This window comes from Motacilla alba, chromosome Z (genome assembly GCF_015832195.1).
Source record: "Motacilla alba alba isolate MOTALB_02 chromosome Z, Motacilla_alba_V1.0_pri, whole genome shotgun sequence".
Classification (NCBI taxonomy): Eukaryota; Metazoa; Chordata; class Aves; order Passeriformes; family Motacillidae; genus Motacilla; species Motacilla alba.
The window spans coordinates 51,957,516-51,981,315 of NC_052046.1; the positions used below are offsets into that span (position 1 = coordinate 51,957,516).

Sequence of the window (23,800 nt, forward strand, 5' to 3'; positions counted from 1 at the left end):
TGAAACAGGGTTTCATATTTGTGGTTGTTTTTACCCTGAAACCTGAGATTGTTACTTGGAATGTTAAAAAAAAAAAAAAGCCAACCAGTGATTATTTCGTGGGACTGAACCAACACCATTATACAAGTGAAGTGGTGTAGAAATATCTGAATTTATTGGCTCCAGTTTTCTTTCATAAAACGTGAGGACTACATCACAGCGGAAGTGTTTGGATTCCCCTTGTGAACCACTGACTCTTTCATTTTGCTATGCATCAGCTGAAGAGCAAGATGTAACTTCTGAGTATGTCCTGCCAGGATTTTCTGCATCCTTGAATGACACATCTTTTGCCCCTCTCACAGTAAGTAGGCAGCAGGGGTAATTCAAATGGGAAAAGAGAAAATGTTGTCTACAAAAGAATATCATATATTCTAAAAACAGTAATGGAGAGCTTTAAATTAAAATAAAAAATACAAACATATCACAATTCTATATGAGCTCCAACACTATACAAAAATCTTAGTCTGGTATATACAAAATCTTCACGGTACAAAAATCTTAGTCTGGTACTGAGTACAGCTTTTTTCTTGGTGACCAGACCCAGTGTGAACCACACATAAGATATCTACATGGTCTCACAGTTTGCCCTTTGTACCTAGACAAAGGTACAATGTATTCTCATACTCTCCTTTAACCAGACTCAAGGATGAAGATAAAAAAAGCTTGTTTGCTTCCTACCTATAAATGTAAAACATCATGTCAGCCTCCCATCTAATAAGCTAAAGGACCAAGTATATATATCAACTAGAACATCCTTTTCACCAAAACACAACCAAAATATTTTTGTAATTTCTTCTATTCTGCATAAATTTATCACAAATTCCAATAGCTTTTCATCTCCATGCTCATTAAGCATCTTTTGATTTGTGATGTATTTGTTTGTGTGAATGCAATTGAGTGTGCAGACTTGTATATACAAAGGAAGAGAAAAAGCAGAACAACAGAGTATCATATTGAAAAACATGCATTTTAAAACCCACCTGACTGAATCATATAGCCCCAGAAATGGACAGAGAAATGTAAGAAAAAAATCCACAAAATGTCTAAAGTACAACTTTGAATCAGTCAATATGGTGTCACTTTTACCACTGATTTTGCATTTAATAAAATCAAATGGTTTAATGAAAGGAAGCAATATGTGTTACCTTATTTTTGCATAAAACTTTGGGAAAAAACAAACAAACTCAATCTGCAAACAAACGAACTCAATCTGCAAGAACATTCCACCATTTCCTTATCATACAAATAACAAGTTAAGATCTTTTGGACTCTTAATTACAGAGCTATCTCCAGGAGCTTTTTTCCTCTCAATATATGAACAGATATTTATTATTTAATTCCAATTTTTGTCCATGTATTGATTACATTAATATGTCTGTTTTCCCAGATACACACATTTTCAAACAGATGATCTAAATGAAGGTGATATGACTTCCAGCAGGCCATTTGCATTTATCAATGTCATGCCAATACTTTCAAGTGCGTTTTAACACTATTTTTCAGGTGCCAGTTCAGTTTGCCATTTATACTAAGGAACAGAAGATCTAAAATGCTGAAAACAGAAGACAACAGCATTTCCTAGCATCTGATGCAATTAAAAGGAATGTTTTTAACCAGACTGTTAACATGCATTTTGAATAATCATTTGGAATGGGAAAAGCAAGGGAAAAAAAAAAAAGTGAGGTTACTTTGGTTTGACTTCAATGGATCATGGCATAAACTAAAAGTCTAACACCTCTGGATCAGATTTTCTTCCAGCCCTTCAGGTTCACTGAATGCTCTGCCTGGAAATTAAACAGATCACTATTTCTTACCTCATGTATATGTCTATGTTTACATGAATGTAGTTACACGCATATATATATATATATATATATATATATATATATATATATATAAAAACAACTTTATTATTTACTGAAGAATAGTAAATTGTTTTTTCAAAACAATCAAGAAACAAAATTATACTCTGTATCACATAATGTTTTATTTCTTAGCCATAATTTTGCATATACCACACTTAGTGCCCTAAATAGTACCTGTGAGTTGACCTTTTTGCTCAGCTAATGCAAGATAAAGCTGGGAATAGTATTTAAACATTTTTCTATTTCATATGTTCAGGATATTTATAAAATACACTTTTTCAGAAAATTTGGGAAACCATTAATATTCACTTTTTCATTCAAGTGATATATCTTATTCCTATGTGGGCAAATAATAGTCGCATCTTAGATGGAAGATGGAGTTCAATCAGAGGCTTAAGGCAGTACATTCTGTCTTCTATAAAAGAAAAATCTTCCTGGATTGGGCCAGATGCAAGTAGCTCAGTTTCCTGTAATAATCTCTCAGTAAGAAAATATCTAACTGGGCCCAAGACATCATGAAATGGTTTATCAAATATTTTCAATGGAAAAAAAATTTCAACAAACAAATATCTAAAGCAGCACCTAAATTAAACTCTATTTTCCACTCTCTCATGCTTTTCAAATACTTACTAGGCCAATAAATGTTTTCTTCATTTTTACTGGAGATTTAATGTAGATGTCTTCCAATATAAAAAAGTTCAGGGCACTATCAATATAATCAACTGAATGATTTGAAGATTTCTATTTTTAAAGTTCTGTTACTTTCCCATTACAAAGCTCTGTTAAATAAAAAATCCAAACAAATTATTGAGAAACCAAACCAAACCAAACCAAACCAGACAAAAAACCCAAACCACCCTGCAAGACCCTCCCAAAAACAACCAACCAAAATGCAAAAAAAACTCCAAAAAAACTTCCCACCCAAACAAAAGCAAGTGACAGAAGTATACCTTGGGAAAGAATTGTTTTTTTGTGAACTCAAGAGCTGCTTATAAATATTTTTTAGTACTGTTATATGCTGTTATTATTTTAGTATCTGTTATTCCAGATAAACCAGATTCTAGTACTTTTTTGTGCAAGTAAGTAAACCAGTCCCAGATGTTCTTCATAGACAAAAGAAGATTTTAATGCAGAGCAGCAGAATTATGAAAGACCTTAAGATAAGAAAGAGTGGACAAAGAGGGACAAATATTTCCTACAGTAAAATTCTACACCCAGCAATATTTCTGCAATTGCCCAGGTTCCTTGAAAAGAAAGCTGTGCTTGACAATTACGTCAAATTGGTAATTCTGGACAGTTGCTTTTTTCTCTGAGAGAAAGGAAAATTCTCAGTATATCTTAGGGTGTTCAGTGTATTTTACTAAACACGTCAGAGACCTAGGATAAAATCCTACCTCATCTGAAGTAAATGGAACCTGTTGAATGCATAGAGCTCTATAGTTAGCCCTGTACCTCATTCACTGAAAGTCTTTCATGCTAAATGACTCAGGGGATGGGGAAACACATCAGCTTGACTTATGCTATTAAACAAGGTAGGATAATGTATGAGGCAGAGGTTAGGATTAGGTTGGGTTTAAGGTGATGAGGTTTATGGCTGTGCTGCAGCTGGCAGCCCACATTCAAGGGAAACCATTAGAAGACAACCATCCTGGTGCAATACTCCATAAATGAACTGTTGCACTCCTAGGGCCTTCTGTGAAGTGTCCGACACCTTGGGATAGAAGTAAATTGTGACAGAAGTAAACATGCTTCTCTCTAGCCCCTATTGTCTTCAAACACAGGGGCAAAATACACCAGACTTTGTTGAGCAATTTGCTTGTGGGGAGTTTCACTCAATTGAGAATTCAGAAGTTGTCTTGTGGTTTGGCTGGCTAGTTCAAAGAGAAACAACCAATACTCAAAACTTATTTAAAGACATGTGGGACCTTGTCTGCACCATCTGACCAGTTCAGCAGGAGTCCAATGTGAACCACTTAAAGTAAAATCCTTTAGAACACAGTCTCTTCATTTCCCATTATATCTCAGACTAAGACTGACCTAAAGTTCAACAATCTGTGATTTTTTTTTCTCCCTACATCTATTTGTTTTCTTTTTCCTACCACTGAAATTGATAGTTTAAGGAAAGAGAGAGGAGAGGAGAGGAGAGGAGAGGAGAGGAGAGGAGAGGAGAGGAGAGGAGAGGAGAGGAGAGGAGAGGAGAGGAGAGGAGAGGAGAGGAGAGGAGAGGAGAGGAGAGGAGAGGAGAGGAGAGGAGAGGAGAGGAGAGGAGAGGAGAGGAGAGGAGAGGAGAGGAGAGGAGAGGAGAGGAGAGGAGAGGAGAGGAGAGGAGAGGAGAGATTTAACTTGCAGATGTGAAAAGAATTGATAAAAGTTCTCCTGTATTGTCCCACCTTCAGAGGACTAATAATGTGTCAAATGAAACACCTTATTGAAAACCAAAATATGGGCAGTATAAAAATACTTACTTCAATGTATAATAATGCTAAATGCTGCATGTGCACCTCTATTCCTGTATGCCTTGTGCTGCTTACTCTCTGCTTTTTGGGGTTTACATGGGTGAGATTTGCAAACTATTTTATAGCAAAATTAATGAAGATATAATGGTTTCACTTATGAGATTCAGTCTGTTCCCAAAGTACAATCTATTGCCAGTTTTAAGGCATAGACATTCTCCTGAGTTATGCTCTGCGGTCATGTTGCATAGAGATTTTCTTCTTCATGGATGCTACTTAACTTGGACAGCCGAGCACCTGAGCATGCATAAGCACACTAACAGACAGTAAAACTACAGCAGAAAATGTGAGAGGCTGGGTAAAAAATGTCTTACTACCAACTATTGGATTTATAATAGTAAATTATGAATATGTGCATACTTTTCATTGCTTTTGAACTCAGGCGGATAGATGGAAAATCCTTCTTTTTCAAAAGACAAACATACAAACCAAACCAAACAAAACAAAAAACAAAAACAAGTACAAAACAAACAAACAAACAAAAAACCCACAAAAAACCAGCAGAGACCCGAAACAATGAAACACAACCCCTCCCTGCCCCCCCCACTCTCTCCACACCCAAATAATGTTCAACACCTCACCTATACTGTACTCATTAGCTCTCTTGTTTTCCAAAGGTATCCTTTCAGTGACTTTGGTTGCTTTCTCCTCAACAAGTAGTATTAACTCTTCATCATGCTTTCTTACTGCTAAATATTCATGTATTTGCACTGCTAACCATGATTATTCCACTGTCTGTGTAATCATGATGTGGTTTTCTGCAACAGAAGGCATATCAATATTTTAGAGGCAGTAATATGTAAGCAGAATTGAATGAGATGGATCTATTTTTCCTTACCTTCACACTAACTTTTTATTGGGTGATGCCAGTGATTATGAGCATACCAGTACATCAGAATAGATGGATAGTTGCAAGACATGCCTTTTTAATTGGATGCTTCATGTAAACACTCACTTGATGACTGAGTAGATGATACATATTAGTGACAATTCTATGTGTATGTCAAATAGTGGAATTTATTATTTTGCATTTTGGAAGATAGATATACTCTAGTAATAATCACAGTTGTCAGTACATGTTAGACCCTCAGGATATAATATGAGACTTCTTCATTGAATGTAGTGGAAGGGCATTGTAAGTAGAAAAACAGAGAGGTGGACAGTGCTGGATGACTCAGACAGTTAATTATTTCCTTTTTATACTGTGAGCAACTGTTACTGTTTAAATTTTGCCTGAAGTTCAATGTTGTTTTACTAAGGAAATTTCCACATTTGTTAAGAACTGCATCACACTGGTACTGATATTTTCCCTCCCAATTTAATTTCTCTCCACAGTTCTCCTCCCTATCACTACCATCACAACCTTTGTGCAGCGAGGATACTTCTTTCACATAATTTCTCCACTTTTCATTGGGTCCTAAAAAATATTTTTGTTAATTCCATTCCGACAAGAATATGGGAGCCCAGAGCTTTTGGGGGATGTTGGAAACAGACTTAATGCCTTTTTGCCACCAGTACTGGAAGAGCATCTCCACAGATGCTGCAGCTGTAGCACGCCAGCCTACTACAGCATCTGCATTATGAAGAGACACCAGGACAGGACATTCTGCTCGCACTGAGATTCTACCAGACTGAAATCTGTGGTCTGGAGTAGAAGGTTGGTATAAGAGCAGTTCATACAGCATTTATAATCTCAGTAGGCAAGAACCTCTTCTGAAGGCAGAGGCAGAGAGGTACAATAGGAAAGAGAGGCAGAGGTACAATAGGAAACAGCTGCCAAACTCTAGCCATCTTTCAGCTCAATCTGCTTCCTATTGGCTGACAGAGACCCATGGTTCCACCTAATATTTCTGTACCACATCTCTTCTTTAAAGATTCCTAAAGGCTGCTGCTTTCATACGAGAACAGATACTAAGGTAAAGGAACAGATACTAATGTAAAGAACCTTCATGTACCTTAGCAGTGGCAAGCTAGTTGCTATTCCTAATCCTGAAATGCCAGTGCATTTGAGCCTTCTCTCCCTCTCAGACAATCCCTTTCTTTGTACAATGAAACTTCCATCAGCCATTTCCACAAATGTTTTGAAAGCATGATTTCCACAACATCATTTGCCTCAATGTTATTTCCCCTGTGGTTTTAAGTCTAAGAGTCTTTGGTTATCTGTAGACTCTTTCTAATGTTATTGACAGCTTAGGGGGAAAAACCTCCTATTAATCCTGTCAAAAGACAATATGGAACCAAAACAGGATGGAAAAGTTTTAGTATTTTGCCAGGCAAGGAAAAATAGTATAAAATAACTAGGCCACTGAAGTGCAATGATTAACTGCACTTTTGTGGCAACCTTCCCTTTTAGGTAGCTCCTGAAAAGGGCGATGAAACTTCTACACTTGCATGGCGTCACTGGTAAAAACACATGTGTTTTGCATATGTATGTCACACACAACCTACTATTCTGTATGCATGGCCCTGATCTGGTAAAGTCTGACACAAAGACATCTTTTTTCAAGCAAATATTGTCATGGACTTCAAAGGGACTACTTCCAGGAGCAAAACTTTGTCATGTGTGTGATGACAGGATCAGGGAGCTGGTATGGTCACGCACTCTCATTTACTGTACAAAATAGACACAAACTGCTCCTTAGTTGTCACCTCCTGCAATGGAGGCCTCATTCTTCTATGGGCTGAAGTGTGATACACTGGCAAGTGGTCTTTATTAGAAAGGTCATTGACACTGTCAAGCAGCCTTTGAAAGGTGACATTGCACCTAGAAGGTTATCAGGCCAGAGCCATGAAGTCTACAACAATTTCTTTGTCAATATTGTAAACAGGTAATACATCTAACCTCTTTTCATACTTAACAAAACACAGATGATTAAAGTTCTTCTGCTCCTGCTTCACCCTTCTGTCATCCATGTATACACTTTTCCCAAGCTTTGTTTTGAAGTACCCTGCAGCAGTAGTGAAGTTGAGAAAGAGCTACTTTAATTATAAGTACCACAGTAATGAATTCAAGTACACTCATTTATCATAAAGGGCTTCCCCATCTGTCTCTAAAGTATGCTCAAAAATGCTGCGTATTTGATAACATGAATGTTGAGAATTTAACACATTTTAGTTTTAAGCACTCCATTTTGGCTAGCTTTTTGTAAGATTGTACAACTGACTTTTGACTAAAGGAGCAGATTGGGGGCGGAGGGGAGAGTATGTGTATGTGTGTGCGCACGCGTGCCTGCGTGTGTGTGTGTGTGTGTGTGGTCTCTTCCTAATTTATTTTCACTTCAACCCACTGGGATCAAGCTGCAATCCCTGTAGGCAAAAGAAGATTAGGGAAAGCGACTGACTGTTTTTTCCCAGACACAGAAGGGAAAGCGACTTCTCAAGTACCGCAAGTTTTTCTGGCCACTGTACAAATTGTTCCTTAGTATGGAGAGTTTCCAAAAGACCTAATTAGCAACTCGCTACAAACATTTCTTTGCATTAGCTAATGATCCGGCTACACTTGTAAGCAAACAGTACCAACATATCTAATCAATGCAGAAAACCAACAGAATGCCTATTAAACATCTGGATGTAATTTTCTAGTTAGACTTAGAACAAAATGAAAACATATGCAGGTTTCTTTGATCTATGCCTCAATAAAGAAACTGTCGATAAAAAAAACACACTGGCCAGTCAATGTGTCATTTTCATAAAGCCCAGTCATTTCTTTTCAAATGTTCCCAGTTTAATTTTTTTGGTTTCCTGCAATCTCTAATTTTACCATATTGTGTGAAGCCAAAAGGGATTCTTTGGATCTGATTCTATTTGAGGTTTTACTGCTGTATGATCTGCTACTTGGTTTTTTTTAAATTCAGCTCAGGGATTTTTTAAGCGTGAAGGAATGGGGGAAGTGAATAGTCATAATAGTAAAATGACCTAGTGCAACTTTTTGAACATTCTTGTCTACAAGGAAAGCTACTAATTAAAAAGAAATCAAATTACTAAGAGGGTATGCAATGGCTATTAGCCAAAAGACAGCAAATAATTAGAAATGTAATTGCTTTACCCTGTTCACATCATTTGCACTTCACAAATAAATGAATATTTAAAAAGTGATATTGTTTTTCATGTCCTTATAATAATTACTATTCTTTCGACTGTATAGACAGTCACTACTATACCACATGTACTCTATGATTCAGGTTTTTTTTCTATTTCACCTGCCCTAAACTAGCATTAAAAACAAACAAACCAAACCCCAAAACAAACAAACCAAACCCTAAAATAAACAAACCACATAGAGCAACCCCCATGCCCATTAACACATACATGTTTCTCTTTCAGTTGAAAATCCAGTGATCTATCTAAAACTTTGAAAGCATAAACTCTATTGAATTCTAGAATTGCTTCCTCTATTGACTTGCTCTCACAATATAGAGTAGAAGAGTGGGACAAATCACACTAAATTCTTTACTGCCCACCTGCAGCTAACACCTTAGTGATTAACATCATCAACATCTTTGTTTTATGTGCCAGTTTGCACAAAGTTAAAAAATAGTGCTCATAAAAAGTACTGTGAACAGTGAAGAAAAAAATAATAAACAGTGTATTAAATAGAACATTACAGTTTCACTAAAGAATGGATGCTACATCTGAAACCCTTTCAGTACATTTAACCTACATTTTGGACCCAAGCGTGCTTTTTTTTTCACCCAAAGCTCCAACTGCTTCCAGTGTGAATTTTCAGTAGCCAGTTTAGGATTAGGCCTTTTGCTTTATGAGGTAGGAAGACAATACTAAAATTTTTATAGTAAATAACTGATTTCAAGCAACAGAGTAAAATGGATGACTGGACAGAATGGTTGGGGGGATAAATACTGAAATAAATATTTTTATTTTTGAAATATGAGACAGACATTTAAAACCAGGTATTTTTAATCCAGTTGGAGAATTGTGAAGAGTATATACAGCATTGTGGCAGAACGATCTGGTATAAAATGCTACCTACTTGAATACAACATGCCTATATAAATACAACATTTTGCTGTCTTTCTATGGTGTAAATAGGGAATATTCCCATGGAATGAGAATGTCCAGTTTCCTGGAATTCATCCAGATTTATACCCATCAAACAAAAATATTTTTATGCTTTAATGAGCCAGTGATGATGCATTATAAATGAGTCAAACATCAGATCAAGCTGGTTATTATTCCTCCTATGTAATGTCAGTAGGTCTCACTTGAAAAAAACCCTAGCACATTTGATTCTACTTCTGCTTGTACAGCTTTTCTATCTCAAATATAATGGATAAGATTCGAAATGCCCTTAAGTGTCTGATTCCAGAATCAAAGTTGCTAATAAGAACCAGGAAAACAGAGCTTTTCTCTCGCTGTTAAAACATGCCTTGGACGTTTTAATGTTGAAAAATACAGGTAAGAAGACATTTCAACTTTCATGTAGGTGAGCAATTAAGAAAAAACCAAACCCCTTTAGTTTATGTTCCAAAACACAGTGTTGTTTTAATGTCATATCTGTCAATATCTCATTAACGACTTGTGCCAGCAGGTTAAGCAAAGTACAACAAAAGTTGGGTAAGTGTTACATTATTATAGACTCCATAGCTACTAGGTACACACACAAAGTATATAATCATGGTTTGCATTTTTATGGCACCTTTCATCTGGAGATCTAAGTACTTTAATAAGCATTAAGTAATTAAGCTTTCCATTGCCATGAACAGAGCAGCAAGTTAGCTAGTCCAAGACAACAAGGGAAGAGCTGGGAACAGAATGCAAGTTTTTGAGCTTTGCTTATGCAGGTTGAACACCAGACAAGTTTACACTCCCATCCTGGGAACCACAATCTATCAAAACTCACTACCAAGGGTATTTTGTCTCATCTCTTAGAAACCATTAAAAGCCTACGTGCTTATTTATGTGTTCCCCAGGATGCATGCACATATGCACCATGTACATTAACAAAAACACACATACGTATGTACACCTATAGGTACAGACCCCATTACACGCACTTGTATACGTGTATACAGACAAGCACGGAGACACAGCTGTATCAGGGCTCACTGACAAAACTCTGCGGTCCTGGAATGAAGTCCAAACTTTTCACTGCAGAAGACTGAGACAGTTTCACTCCATTTTGTGTTGGATGTTTTTAAGTAAAACTGGGAATCCAGAATATTCTGGGAATAATAATGGGAAATTATCACTCTGAATGAGTAAAGCTTTATTTTGATATTGCAAAACATTAAATTTCCTATCAAATATTTAGCACAGGCTGCTCTTTCTTTGGAATACAAGATGAAGCACAATACAATTCTAAGGAAGTAATATGTATCTAGCAAAGGCTAGTGGGGAATTATAAGAAAATGCAGACCGTAACATTACCCTTACCATGTTTAAATTATGCGGTTCAACATTCTAAGATATCTTTTTAGGTAGCACACAAGTATATATCAACAGCAAAAGTGTGTATTAAGGCACTGTTTTAAGTCCAAAGGTATTTCACACTTCGTTGTGGAATTCTGCTATGAATAAGGTGCTTGCTAATAGAGGATATGTTTTGAAATGTACTTCCCACTGCAAGCTATGTCACCATTTGTCATCTCCTCAGCAAGCACAGAGTCTGTGGAACTTGTTTGACCCTCATCTATCTCAAGTGGGCCTATAAAGCAAAGTTATTGACAGCTTTCCTCTATCAAGCCCCTCTTAAAAATAAGCCAGTTTTCCCCAAAGGACAACTTCCGTCTGATCAGAGGGTCATTTCAACCAACACAGCAGTTGGCGTGCCCTGAGCCGCGCAAGCACGGGGAGGGCTTATCCTTCCCCTCGGCGTTTTCCGTGTCGCATTGTCAGCAGGTGCCGCGGCCCTACCGCCGTCGTCTGGCGAACGAGGCGGGGCCGTGCGCCCCGACCCGCTCGCCGCCCTGCCAGCGCGCGTCGCCGTGCCGTGTGGGGCCGGGGCGCCGTGCGGGCACTGTGCGGTGCGGGCACTGTGGTGCGGTGCGGGCACTGTGCGGTGCGGGCACTGTGGTGCGGTGCGGGCACTGTGCGGTGCGGTGTGGTACGGGCACTGTGGTGCGGTGCGGGCACTGTGCGGTGCGGTGTGGTACGGGCACTGTGGTGCGGTGCGGGCACTGTGCGGTGCGGTACGGGCCCTGTGGTGCGGTGCGGGCACTGTGCGGTGCGGTGCGGGCACTGTGCGGTGCGGTACGGGCCCTGTGGTGCGGTGCGGGCACTGTGCGGTGCGGTGCGGTACGGGCCCTGTGGTGCGGTGCGAACACTGTGGGGTGCGGTGCGGACACTGTGCGGTGCGGACCGTTCTCCGCCAGACGGGACCCCCCGGCGACTCCGGCGGAGGCGCCGCGCGCAGGCGCCGCGCTCCCGCTGCCGCGGCCCCGCCCGCCAGCGCAGGACCCCACGTTACTTTGACGGACAGCTCGGCCTCCCCGCTCTCCTTCCCGCCGACCTTCCCCGCCCCCCCGCGGCGCCGCGCTCCCCTCGCCCTCCCATTGGCCGGCTCCGAGCGCTGCCGCCGCTCCGCCACAGAAACGCTTCCCTGCGAAAGCCGAGAGGCGGCGCGACTCTGGCCCGCGCCATTGGGCCACGGGGCCGCGGCGCGTCACGGGCCCACGTTGGCGCCTGGGCCGGCGATTGGGCGGCCGCCCCCCCGCGCGGCGGCGTGGGCGGGGCCGCGCCGCTGGTTAGCCGGCGGAGTGTGAAACCGCGTGCTAATGTAAGCGGCGCGGGCGAGCTCGGCGTGTCCAGCCCGGCCACAGCCGCGCTCAGGTCCCGCTGAGCGCCGCCCGCCAGGCCGCCGCCTCGGCTTCCCCTTGCCCTTGGCCGGAGCGGAGGGGACGGGGCAAAGGAAGCCGGTGGTGTTCCCGTACGCTGGGGTTCGGATTTTCTAGCTGGGGGGAACTTTATCCCGGGTCGACGAGGAGCGGCGGGCCACCGCGGAGGAGAGCGAGCATGAGGATGATGCTGATGTCGCCGCGATGTATCGCGCTCGGAGGGCTCTGGTGAGACGCGCAGCTCCCAGATTCGCGCCCGCCTGTAAGAGGCTGTAGTGGTGCTGTTGCACGAAGGAGCTTCCCGTCTGATTTAAACCTCAAAAGGACGCTTTCATTTCTATTTTTTTTTTTTTGGGATTTTTTTTGATCTTCCCCAGCGGGGCTGGTTGCCTGGACGCTAAGGCCAGCAAGCATCTTGAGGGGTTTGCTTTCCTTTTGTGCTGGGGGCTTCTCTGCAACTAACGGAAGAGTCTGTGCTGCGTGTGTGGTACCCTTTCCTCTGCCCTCCAGCGTTTTGTGCATGTGCTATTGGAGCTGCTCCGATCGGCGACGGCTGTGCGAGAGCCCCCGCCCGCCTCCTTCCTCCTCCTGCCTTCCTCCCTTGTTCATCGCCCTGTGTCTTGCCGGTGGTTTGGCTCCTGCGCCGACGCCTGCGAGCAACACGTCTCTGCCTGGAGACTTTCTTTGGCCCCCTCGGCTTGCGACGGTCCCGCCGCGGCACTGCGATCGGCTCCCTCCTGCTGGATTTTCCCCTTTTGACAAGGGGCAGAAGAGGAAAGAGGAGTCGCCTCCGCCTGGGGTTTCCGGCCTTACAATCGCATCGACCACTTGCGAGTCCGTGAAGGGGATTATTCGCTCCCTCTGACGCGCGGCTGTTGCCTCCCCCCTGAGCCCGTCGGGTCCCGTCCCGCCGCGCCCGGGCATTGCGGGCGCCGCCCGCCGGTCGAAGCGCAGCCGAAAGAGCGCGGAGCGCTGGTGACCGTCCCGAGCGCGGCCCGTACGCCTTTCCCGGCCACCTTCAGCCCTCCTCGGAACAACAGCAACAAAGGACGCCGCGGCTGGGGAATGTCCCCGCGGCGGGGGCACTGAGCCTCGCCTCGCCCCGCTGCTGCTCGCGGCGGCGGAGGGAAGGCGGTCGGCGGGTGTCGCCGCTCCTGTCCCCTTGGCGCACCGGGTGTGAAGCCGGGGCAGGGCGGGGAGTCTCGCCGCGAGAGCCGCGCTGCGAGGGAGACCCGCCGCGGCCGGAGCCATGTTCCCCCAGAGCCGGCACCCCGTAAGTACGGCTTGGGCCGCCGCTGCGCGGGTCCGGGGCGCGGGGCGAGGGCCGGACGGTCCGGAGCGCGCCTCCAGCTGGCTTGCTCGGCTGGAGCTTGGGGGGAGGGAGAGGAAGGCGCCCTCACAAGTTCATTCTCTCCGGGTTCGAGCGGCTCGTCCTGCCTGCCGGAGCGGCCCTCAGTACTTTTGTAGCGTGGGCAACTTACTTGCCTTGAGCAGGACGGCGGGGGGGTCGCCGCTGGGCCAGGCAGCATCCGCCGAACGCAGCGCCCGGAATGAGGCTGGCTGTGCCTCCGCGGCGGGGGTCGGCGGGGAGGAGCCGGCACTTCCCGCTTTCGTGTAGACGGCGGCGGCAGGAGTGGGTGGGTCGGAGCCGGAGCGGTTAACCTCGGCCCCACCGCAGATGAGGGACGGGAAGGTGGGTAACAAGTGCGCAGCGCCCCGGGGCGGGGGCGGACCGGGCCGGGCGCTCTCTCCATCCCTCCGGCCCGGCCGCGATGGACAGCGCCGCCTCCTCTTGCCCGCGGGGCGGCCGCGCAGTGTCTGAACGTGCATCTTTCTCCTGTGCCGCCTCCGCGCCAGACCCCGCACCAGGCTGCGGGCCAGCCTTTCAAATTCACCATCCCGGAGTCGCTGGACCGCATCAAAGAAGAGTTCCAGTTCCTCCAGGCGCAGTATCACAGGTGAGCGCCGGCGGGCCGCCCCGGGACCAGGGACTGCGGGAGCAGGACTAGCCCCGGCCGGGCGCGGGGGGCTGCAGCGAACGGGCGCGTCCAGGCGGTGGCGTGCGGCGTCGCGGCAGAGCCCCGCCGAGGGACCCCGACGGGCGAGAGGGGGGCGCGGGCAGCCCCGGTCCGCGGCCGGGCGCGGGCTTCCGGGTGGACCGGGCGCGTACGGGGGGACAGCCTTGCCCTGAACGCGCCGGTGCTCCCCGGGCAGCTGCGGAAGCTGAACTGTCGAAACTGGAGCGTTCGGCACCTCTGTGCCTTTGAAAAAATACAGTGTGTCTTGGGAACCCGTATGTGGAGGGGTCATTTCAGTATATCGCTAGAAGACCTGCGCCAGTTCTGTGGCACAGCGCGTTAAGGAGGCTACTTCTCATGTTTGCTCATTTGTGTGTGGTGTAAATGCAAAAATTAATAAAATGCCAGCGTCCTGTGGTTAAGATCCAGGGAGGACGGTTAAAACACACAAGTACTCAGAGTAGTAACACAAAGTTTACCAGAATGCGTGGAAGTTGTGGGATGCACTCCTCGTTGCTGCTCTGCCCTACAGAAGTTCTTTGTGGATGTGTGCTTGCTGCTGAGGTCCTTTCAGAGATTCAGGGTACAGGTTCTTTTTGATCCTGGCCATCTGGTGTTAAGGAGCATTAATCTTCATTGATTTTGTACTTACATGCACCTGGAACATTTGGAGAGAAGTAAAAGCTTTACAGGTTTCTCAGTCAGAAATTGCTTGGTTTTAGTTATTCTTCCTCTTCCTTTACCTATGATACTGTAGCCTTAACTCGCTTAAGCCATTTATTGCTTAAGAAATACGTCAACTCTAAACATCTGGTTTTGTAGTTGTGAGTGAAAAATACTGTTTGCACACTAACTGTTCCTTAGGATGCTCACAAGTATCATTAAAAAAAAATGGTTTTGATAGAAAACAAAGGAAACATTGAAGCTCAGTGAAGGTAGTCAGAATTATATCACAGTTTGTCATGCAAATGCAACTTAACTTCTGTTTATGAAAACAAAAATGGAAAAGAAACTTGCCAGTAAATGGTAGTCAGAATTACCAGTTTTCAAGCACTGGGCAAGGTAACATGTGCTAGAATGTATTTAAGGCAAGAATTATACTCAAATTGTAATTGTAAATGTGACTGGTCTTACTTGGCAGTCACTTACTAAATGCTGTATAGAAAGAAATGCCTCTATTTTTATCTCTTTTACTCCTGAGAAGTACTTAGAGGAGATTCATATCCTATTCTAACTTGTGAGTTGCAGCACTTAACAGCAGCTCTTTGTCAAAGTATGAAGAGTGGATATGTTTAGGTACTGTAGATAGTTCAGGCCTCATGAAATGTTCTTTAAATTTCAGCACTCATGGAATGTTCTTCAAATTTCTTCTTTTGCCTTTTTATTTCAAGTATGATTGAGTCTTTCTATATTGCAAGTCAGTTTATGAGTTTTTTGGTTTTTTTTAATTATCAGCTTCGGTCAAAATACAAATAGGGAGGGTAGATGCCAAAAAATGACATGTTACATTAAATCATGATCTGTTTTGTAGCCTTAAATTGGAATGTGAGAAGCTGGCAAGCGAAAAGACAGAAATGCAGAGGCATTATGTGATGGTAAGTATATTTGTTTTTATCTTTATTTCACTAAATATCTCCTAATGCAATGTAAGTCAGTATAAGAAAATAATGTGTGCTCATTTATTTGCAGTACTATGAAATGTCATACGGATTAAACATTGAAATGCACAAACAGGTAAGACCTTTTGTTTTCTAAGCCACAAAATCTGCACTCTGTCTGGTGCATTTAAATGTAGCTGTGCTGTTTATGCTCAGATGATGGTATCGTGTCTAAATCAATAGCCTGATTTGTAGCCTGATTAGTAGACCTTTGCCTACCTCTTGTCAGATGAGGTGTAGATTAGGTTAAGCAGCAATACCTTTTTTGGTATTGGTTCTAAAAGACTTTGGCATAAATAGGAAAGATCTTGAATCTGTGGTTTTAAAAATGCAGTTCAGTACTTTACAAGTTTGAGGTTTTTAGGCTTGGGTTTTTTTTTGTTTGTTTGTTTTGTTACTGGTAGAGGTGCTGACATGTAGAGCTGATCCTGTGTCTGTGTAGCATATGTAGTCATAGTTACTCAAATCCCTGCCTTATAAAGGTATGAAGAGATTAGTGACTTGGAAAGCTCTAGTTATGACTGAGTTTGCAAGTTCCCATAAAATTCACACTTATGGCCACTATAATGGTGAATAAAAAGAGTATTGAACTGGAACAAGACACTAAGGACCTCATAAGAGAAGAAAAGCTAAATGATTGCACAGCCCAGAGGACCCTCAATTGAGTAGTCATTGTCTGCCAAATAAAGCATTAATGGCAGGGTGTAAGTATTCTGTAGATATGCTGACATTCACTTTTTCATCAAGATGCTAGTACAATAAGTCTTTCAGAAATCGATGGCCTCTTAAAAAAATTATCATTAGATGAAGTTGCACAGTTGGACACATTTCAAAGTGCAACAATACAATTCTTTCTTGATGTGTATGTGCTATTTCATCTAAAACTCTTGTTTCATTAAATTAAAGAGCATGGCTGACCGGCTAGGGCACAGCGAAGAAATTGATTAGTTCAGGCTTCGGATCTTCAGTATATTCAAAGACATTCATTAAGCAAGTGAATTACGGAGTTGAGTTTTGCTTTTGTAACTCTGAACTCTTTGAATTTTTTTTTTGTTGCTTGTTTTGTTTTCCCCTAAAAATACCATATTTGGTAGGGTGACATTGTAATTCCATGATGGCTTTCCATCTGCAAATCTGGGTAGGTATTCTTTAGGGTTTTGGAGGGTTTTTGCTTGTTTCAATTAAAAATGCCATTAAAAGAAGTCATATTATGACAACTTTTTTTTTTTTTTTTTTTTTTTTTTTTTTTTTTTTTTTTTTAATAATGCACCAAATAACCAGATAAAACAGCAAGCTTAGTATTTGACTTGGTTCTGTATTGTAGCTTAACAAATTTTTTGTGGCTTGTGTTTTAGGAGAATGTCAGTCTTTCTGTTAGGTGACTTTTCATAACTTTGTGATTTTGAGATTTTTTTCTTGCATTTTTTCTCTTCAACAACTTCTTGGCATACTGCAACCTGTGAGGAAGCCAGTATCTGTATAGGGAGATCATTTGTTGAGAAACGGATGTTATTTTCAGGAGCTCTTTGAAAGGAATGTGTTATTTCAGTTACTGTACTAGGAATTAACTTTTAATAATTTAACTTTAAATCAATTAAACCCCCAGGATTAAAGTGGGTGAGAACTAAGGTTCCCACTTTGACCTTAACATATGTATAAAGGTTTAATGTTCCGTATGTATGGCAATTAGAACTATGTACCCGGTGATATGTACGTAGAACTGTAGGCGGTGATTCTTCGGAAGCTTTTAAGATTTATGACAGAGCATTATATCTGTGTTAGTTGTAGCTGGGGAGAGTAGTGCACACTTGCTCTGTGCTTGCTGTTAAGAAATAGTAGGCTTTTGAAGGTATAAATACATTTCTCTGGATGTGAGTCTCAGACACTATGCTTTTACATGTTAAGTAATTCTAATTTCTGGTAAAAGTAGCACCTTCATGTTAAAGGCTATTGATTTAGATTCCTGCAGTGAGGATGCCAAATGGTGTTGCAGTTCAGTATGTAGGTGGCCTTAGATTACAGGAAGCAAAAAAAAAAAAAACAAAACAACCAAACCAAAAAAACCCCTAACAATGACATCCTTCTGAATTTCCACTGCTAAGTTCCGAGGAGGCTTTTGACAGATAGTAATCATAATTCTTATTAACTGGTGACGTCTACCCCCAAGGGTGTAGCCAGGCTCAAATTGATGCTTTTTGCTGGCTGATCACCAGCATGGCCTAAGTGCTCATTATGTTGTAGAAAGGGCCTTTGGAGCTCTCATTACGTTTGACAGGAATTCTCTCTAGGGGGAAACTGGGCATTAGCTAGACTCCTGACAGGCTGAAATTATTCCTGCTTTATGGCTTATAACCAAATGCTAGCAAGACATCATCAGGGGACACGAAAAATTGTCATTTCTGACAACATCTTTGTTACTGGAAAATGCAGCAATGGGGAAACTTTCCAGTGAACAAGCTTTAACATTTTTAAGGTCTTCCTCCTGTTTGGATGCTGTACTTGCTCTGTGTGAAACTCTTCAGACTGCTTGGGCTGCTGTTTGAAAACAAAATTGCACTGCAGCCGAGCTTTTTTGTGGAGTGTGGTGTGTACATCACTTTTAAGGTACAGTCACTTAGATAAAATGAATTACTTGCAGTTAGCTTGCGTGTAAATGAGTTTGAGTTCTTGTACTGATGGATTTGTGTCAGCAGTTCTGTCTTTGTTTAATTTAATAGTCTGTTATAATTTAACTAAAATAAAGTTAGTCAAGACTTTAATGTTGTTATAAATGGACTTAACTGAGGTGAACTTTGCATACACAAACAGCAGAGTTTTTCACTTGAATATGTTGCATTTAAGTCCAGAAATGGCCACAGAAAGGCTTTCCTCTCAAATCTAGCTTTGACCCTTTGCAGTGCTTAACTGCATAATGTGTGCTTAAATCAAGGTGCTGCTGCGTCTCAACCTGCTGGCTGAATAGTGGTCAGGAAATAATGGTTTTGACACATTTGTGTCTGGTTTAGATTTGGTTTTGTTTGTTTCATTCTTTTTCTGCTTAGGTTTTTAAACTTTAATTTAAGAATTCCAGAAATTTTTTATTAAGCACATGTTTTATGTAGACACTTATACTGTGTTTATAGAAATTGTCCTATGGTGAAGTTACTGACCAAGTTTTGCATATCTGAAACAGAAACAACCACCTGAGGATTTGTTTAGGTAGGGTATGGGTTGATTTAGATGCTGTTTTCATATGTGTCAAGACAGAATGAATAAGAACATTGTGTGGTCTTCAGTTTCTTTTCTGTGTTATGCTGTCCAAGTGAGATTTTCCCTGTGACATCTGTGGCTGGCAAAGCAGATGAATCAACTGCTAGTGCCAAGATGAATAGCTGGTTGGGTGTTAAAAATCCTCCTGTACTTAGAGTTGCTGCGCTTGGTTCCTAGGGCGCTGTGTCTTTATTTTCGCCAGCTCTGCTTGTCATCTTCTGTCATAAGTCAAAAGATAAGGTTTCCTGTGCATTTAATGTCTGGATTGGTTAGGTGCAAGATTATCTTTTGTTCATTGGCAGGCAGCCACAGGAAAAAAAAATACAGTAGTGCTGAACTGAGTGCTAGACTTATAAACTCCTGCAGCATCTGGATTTCTGCTATCCCAACAGTTATAGCAAGGTTTCCTTCTCTTTGGGTGGGTCTTTTTGATCTCTGTGACCTGCCTGGAGGCAGACCTGTCATTCAGCAGCTTGCCTGTTGTAGAAAAGTATACAGACTCCAAAGCTGCATTGTCTTAACCAGTTGTACAGGAGTTACATGTCTGTGTTATCCTGGACCGTTCTGTGGAATCATTTCTAATGCTTCATGGCAAAGGACAGAGTCTTCTAATGATATCTCATTAGAACATCAGTCTTCAGGAGAGGGTTAAACAGGAGGGAATTAAGGAGCTTAGTTAGCTCTCTGCAGCTCTTGAGTAGGATGGCTTTGCTGTTGAAAGGGATTTAAAAAGAAATTAATTTTCTTCTTTTTTCCTACGTTTTAATTATTGGAATGAAAAACTCCTTAAGGTTTTGGTGGTGTGCAGTGAATGTTTCAAGAACATTTTACAGTTGGCACAGCCACAAAAGACATGCAAAACCAGTTTTTATTTAGAAGAGAAAATGTTAGGCTTGATTGTAACAGTATTTTTCTCTGAAAAAACTGTACTTATTCTACAAATATTTGGTTTCTAAATGAGTACAGTTATGTCAGCAGCCTAGCTATTTCAACCACAAATAGAGTTGCCAGTTTGAAAGAGGAGAAAAGACTAGAGTAATTACCTCAACTTTCGTGACTTTTGAACCATGTTTCAAGCTTGAGGCCAACATTATTGTGAAGGAGTTATATGACAGATTCAGGGCGCTGTGAAGTACATCTCCATGTGTCTTTCACATAACCACGTTGTCAGATACCGTCTATTATGTCAGCTCCATATCGAACTTAATTCAAAAGCATGTCAGAGTGTAAACACTGTACATATGTTAAATAGGGCCTGATCATCTCTCATTTTAGACTTAGTCTACCAGATTTCAGGTTCCTCACAGAGCCAGAGTGAGGACGCTGTTCCTACCAGATACATTGTTACATCTCCCTTGCATTGCTGGAGCTTGCACTGCAAGGTCTGTTGATGTACTTTGTGTATCTGTTCAATTGGAGGGAAGGAAAAAAAGTTCTGGTAACTTTCAGGGTTGGGGGAAGAGTAGGAGAGGAGATGCTTTCTGAATGCGCAATATCCTTTTGTCACAACAGATTATGTGGGGAAAGCTTAATAGTTTTCCTCCTTCTGCTGGTTGTTATACAAAATCAAGCTGAGCATCTGAATTGCCTTTTGTCCCTCTCTACTTGAGTGTTAGCAGCAAAGTGCTAAAATTGCAGTGTCTCCTATGCAAAATGGAAAATTAGGATCCTTTAGACTTGATAGATCACCACTGGCATACAGTAGAAGCCTTTAAACCCAGTTTTGGATCAACTGGCACTTATCAGAAGACTGCACTGTACCCACTTTAAAAATGATAACAGCTTTGAATGGAACTAATGAAATTACTTTTCAACCTGGGGTAAGATTTAGGGACATCTAATGGCAATTATGTCTAACACTACTATTGTTACTTTCTGCATCACACTTGGATTCTTAAGTGTAGGTATTTGAACAATAGTCACTTACATAGTTCCTTTCAGAAAGAGGAAAAACAGAGGCAGGGAGAATTCATAGTTTTGTCCGCATTTAATTGTCAAAACAGCTAGTTTAACAGATTAGTCCTTATGGTTACTTCGAAGCTACGACTTTTAAAATTCTTCCAAGTTGATCCAATAGTCAAGCTGAATTTGCAACCTGTGTTCTTGTAAGTACCAAATTTCTACTCAAAACAGTTTTCTGGAGGTAATACTGCGTGACATGTCAGAGCAACACTTTCTAATGTTTGACCTGCCCTTATTGTGAAGAATTTTATCCTTCACCAGCTGAGAGTTTGCCTTTCCGCACTGGTAACCATTGTGTGCCTTTTGTTCTTCTATGGTGCACCTCTGAGAAGGAGCTGACATAGTCCTCTCCATAATCACTTTTTCGGCAGTGAGGTCTTGTCTCCCCATTAATCCCCTTCTTCCTGAAGCTGATCAAATCTATTTTCTCCCTGGTATCATGTGTGCTCTGATTGCCTGATCATCTTACTGGTGACACGTAGAGACTTGCTCCAGTTTGGCAGCATCTTGCTTCTTGCCAAACAAGGGCAACAGAAAGGGGAATTGTTTCAATCAGCCAGTTGGTTACAGTCATTCTCCTGTGTCTTTACATGAGGTGTAGCCTTCATCAGCACATCAGTGTGGGACTGATGCATATTCAACTTGTTCTCCAGAGCTTTCCTCTGCAAAACTGCTTTCTAGTGTGTTTCCACCATTGCTGTGCTGTTGAGGGGAGAAAGTTGTTCCTGATTTAGGACAACCCCCCCACCTTTGTTTGCTTTGAACCTGGTTTCCAATGTATTAGATGGTCACTGCTTCTCAGGACAGAAACTGTTGATGCCTAGCTGCATTTTCAGTCGAGTCAAAATGTTGTACCTCTTGCAGCCCATCTGTGTTGACTCCTTTTAAGGTTGGGCAGTCTCAGCTTAAACAGTTGTGAAGCTTTCTTTGATCACTTTCTTTTCTTTTCACTCAACCTTTTTGAATTTTGAACTTAGACTTTTGAAAAGGGGAGCTAGAACTATATGCAGAACTATATGCTGGTGAATGAGAGATTTGTATTACCACCTTTTTCTGTTTTTCTGGATGATGTTTGTTTGTTTTTAATTTTTATTTCTTCAGTAAAATTTCCAAGTTTTTCCTTTTCATTGCCATGAAATGCTAAACTGCTTGAGAGTCCTTTCACATTTGAGGTCTTGCTCATGAATGATAATTGTAAGCTCAGGGACCATCATTTTACGTGGCTAGGGATGTCTACTCCTAGTATGTGTAAATCTTGTTTATGTACAATTGTTTCATTGCCCATTTACTCTTGTAAGGTCTCTTTGCAATTCTTTGTCTGACGCTTTTACTTTCTTATGGATAAAATAATGTACTTCTATTTCCTTGCAGCCTTTGTATTTACTTTCTTTCTAATTCTTTTATGGAGCAAGTTTTCATACTTGCCGCTTGCTCTCTTTTCCAGGCTTTGCTGCTGATCATATTAGTAAAACAGATTGCAGCAAAGGCCCCTGTGAAACTCCACCGGTGAACTGTTTCTGGCACAGTGCTGGAGGTGATTGAAAAGTGGATTAGAGCTTGCTGAAATTGAGTTTAATCCTAACCGAACTCTACTTAAATCAGGTTAGACTTAAAAAATCAGTTATTTCTTGAGGTTGTCTCTTTTAAGAAAGAAGCCCTAGTGCTGCACAAACAAACAAAAACCTCCAACAAAACAAAAATTTAAAATACTGCAACTCTGTGAAACAATGTGGTAAGCCTTTTTTGATTCCAATTTCCCTTGAAAGTATTTTGATTATATTTTCAAGTTAGAGATTTTAGTATTGTTGCCATAGGTTTATATGAATCTTGACAGCATCAAGGTGGGCTGTTTGGGTTTCTTTTGTTTTGAGTGTTGAGTCTTATTTCAGTTGTTAGCAAGCCTACTTATAAAATACACTTTCTAGTATGGGGAAATCAGTTCAGGAAATTAATGTGTTTGGTGAGTGTCCCTGAACTTTTTTATAATGATAATACTCTGTGTCTAATAAGAAATTGCAGAGTGTATTAGAAGAGTCTAGTCACTAACTGGGGATTGGCTAAGTTGCTCCCATCTTTTTTATGTTCTTCAGAACATTTGTTCTTAGTGAGCAAATTAGCCCTGATGATTAAATTACAGATTAAAGTTCTTTAAAGGGGTGTTAGGTAAGCTTTGTGTCAGGGCTGCCTGTCTGAAAGTATTTTGTACTTCATACATGATCTAGGCAGCTAAATTGCCTTTTTGGCTATATGGTAACAAAACAGAAAACTGAGGTTAAACTGTGTTTTGGTTTAAGACTTCTTGGTTTGTTTGGGCTTTTGTATTTTTTTTTTTTGTCCTCCTCCCTCAGCAACATGGATGTTCTCATTTTTCTGTTTGGCCTTTTTTCTCTTTGTCTTGAAGCTTTTTGATGTTTGTGTAAACAGTTGGTCAAAGCAACTTACTTGTAAGGTGACCAGTCACTGTATTGACACAAGAACAGACACAATAGAAAACTGCATTAGGAGGCAAGCCGTTGGGATTTGCAGTAAATATGTTACAGAACACAAGTGCATTGCCGATACTGCTTGTTTAGCAGTTTGCAAGGGCAATGGTAGTATGGATTTTTGAATTAGAAGGGAAGGACTGATCTTTCTGTGTGCCGGAACATCTAGTTGATGGCTGAGGATAAAATTGATTTAGAGAACAAAATGCTGCCATCTCTATTT

At 41.8% G+C, this 23,800-nt stretch overlaps 1 protein-coding gene across 3 annotated transcripts in view; it reads left to right on the forward strand.

Annotated features, from left to right (window-relative positions):
* The first annotated feature begins 12,127 nt into the window (after positions 1–12,127).
* The window catches only part of TLE1 (TLE family member 1, transcriptional corepressor), a 79,739-nt gene continuing 68,066 nt past the window's right edge, over positions 12,128–23,800 (forward strand). Inside the window, exons 1-4 of one of the 3 annotated variants that reach the window (XM_038125876.1) lie at positions 12,128–13,480; positions 14,065–14,165; positions 15,757–15,820; positions 15,915–15,959. In XM_038125876.1, coding sequence (XP_037981804.1) covers positions 13,457–13,480; positions 14,065–14,165; positions 15,757–15,820; positions 15,915–15,959 — 234 coding nt within the window. In that variant the 5' untranslated portion in view covers positions 12,128–13,456. The remainder of the gene's footprint in view (positions 13,481–14,064; positions 14,166–15,756; positions 15,821–15,914; positions 15,960–23,800) is intronic. The other 2 variants (XM_038125873.1, XM_038125875.1) reach the window with 2 other exon arrangements.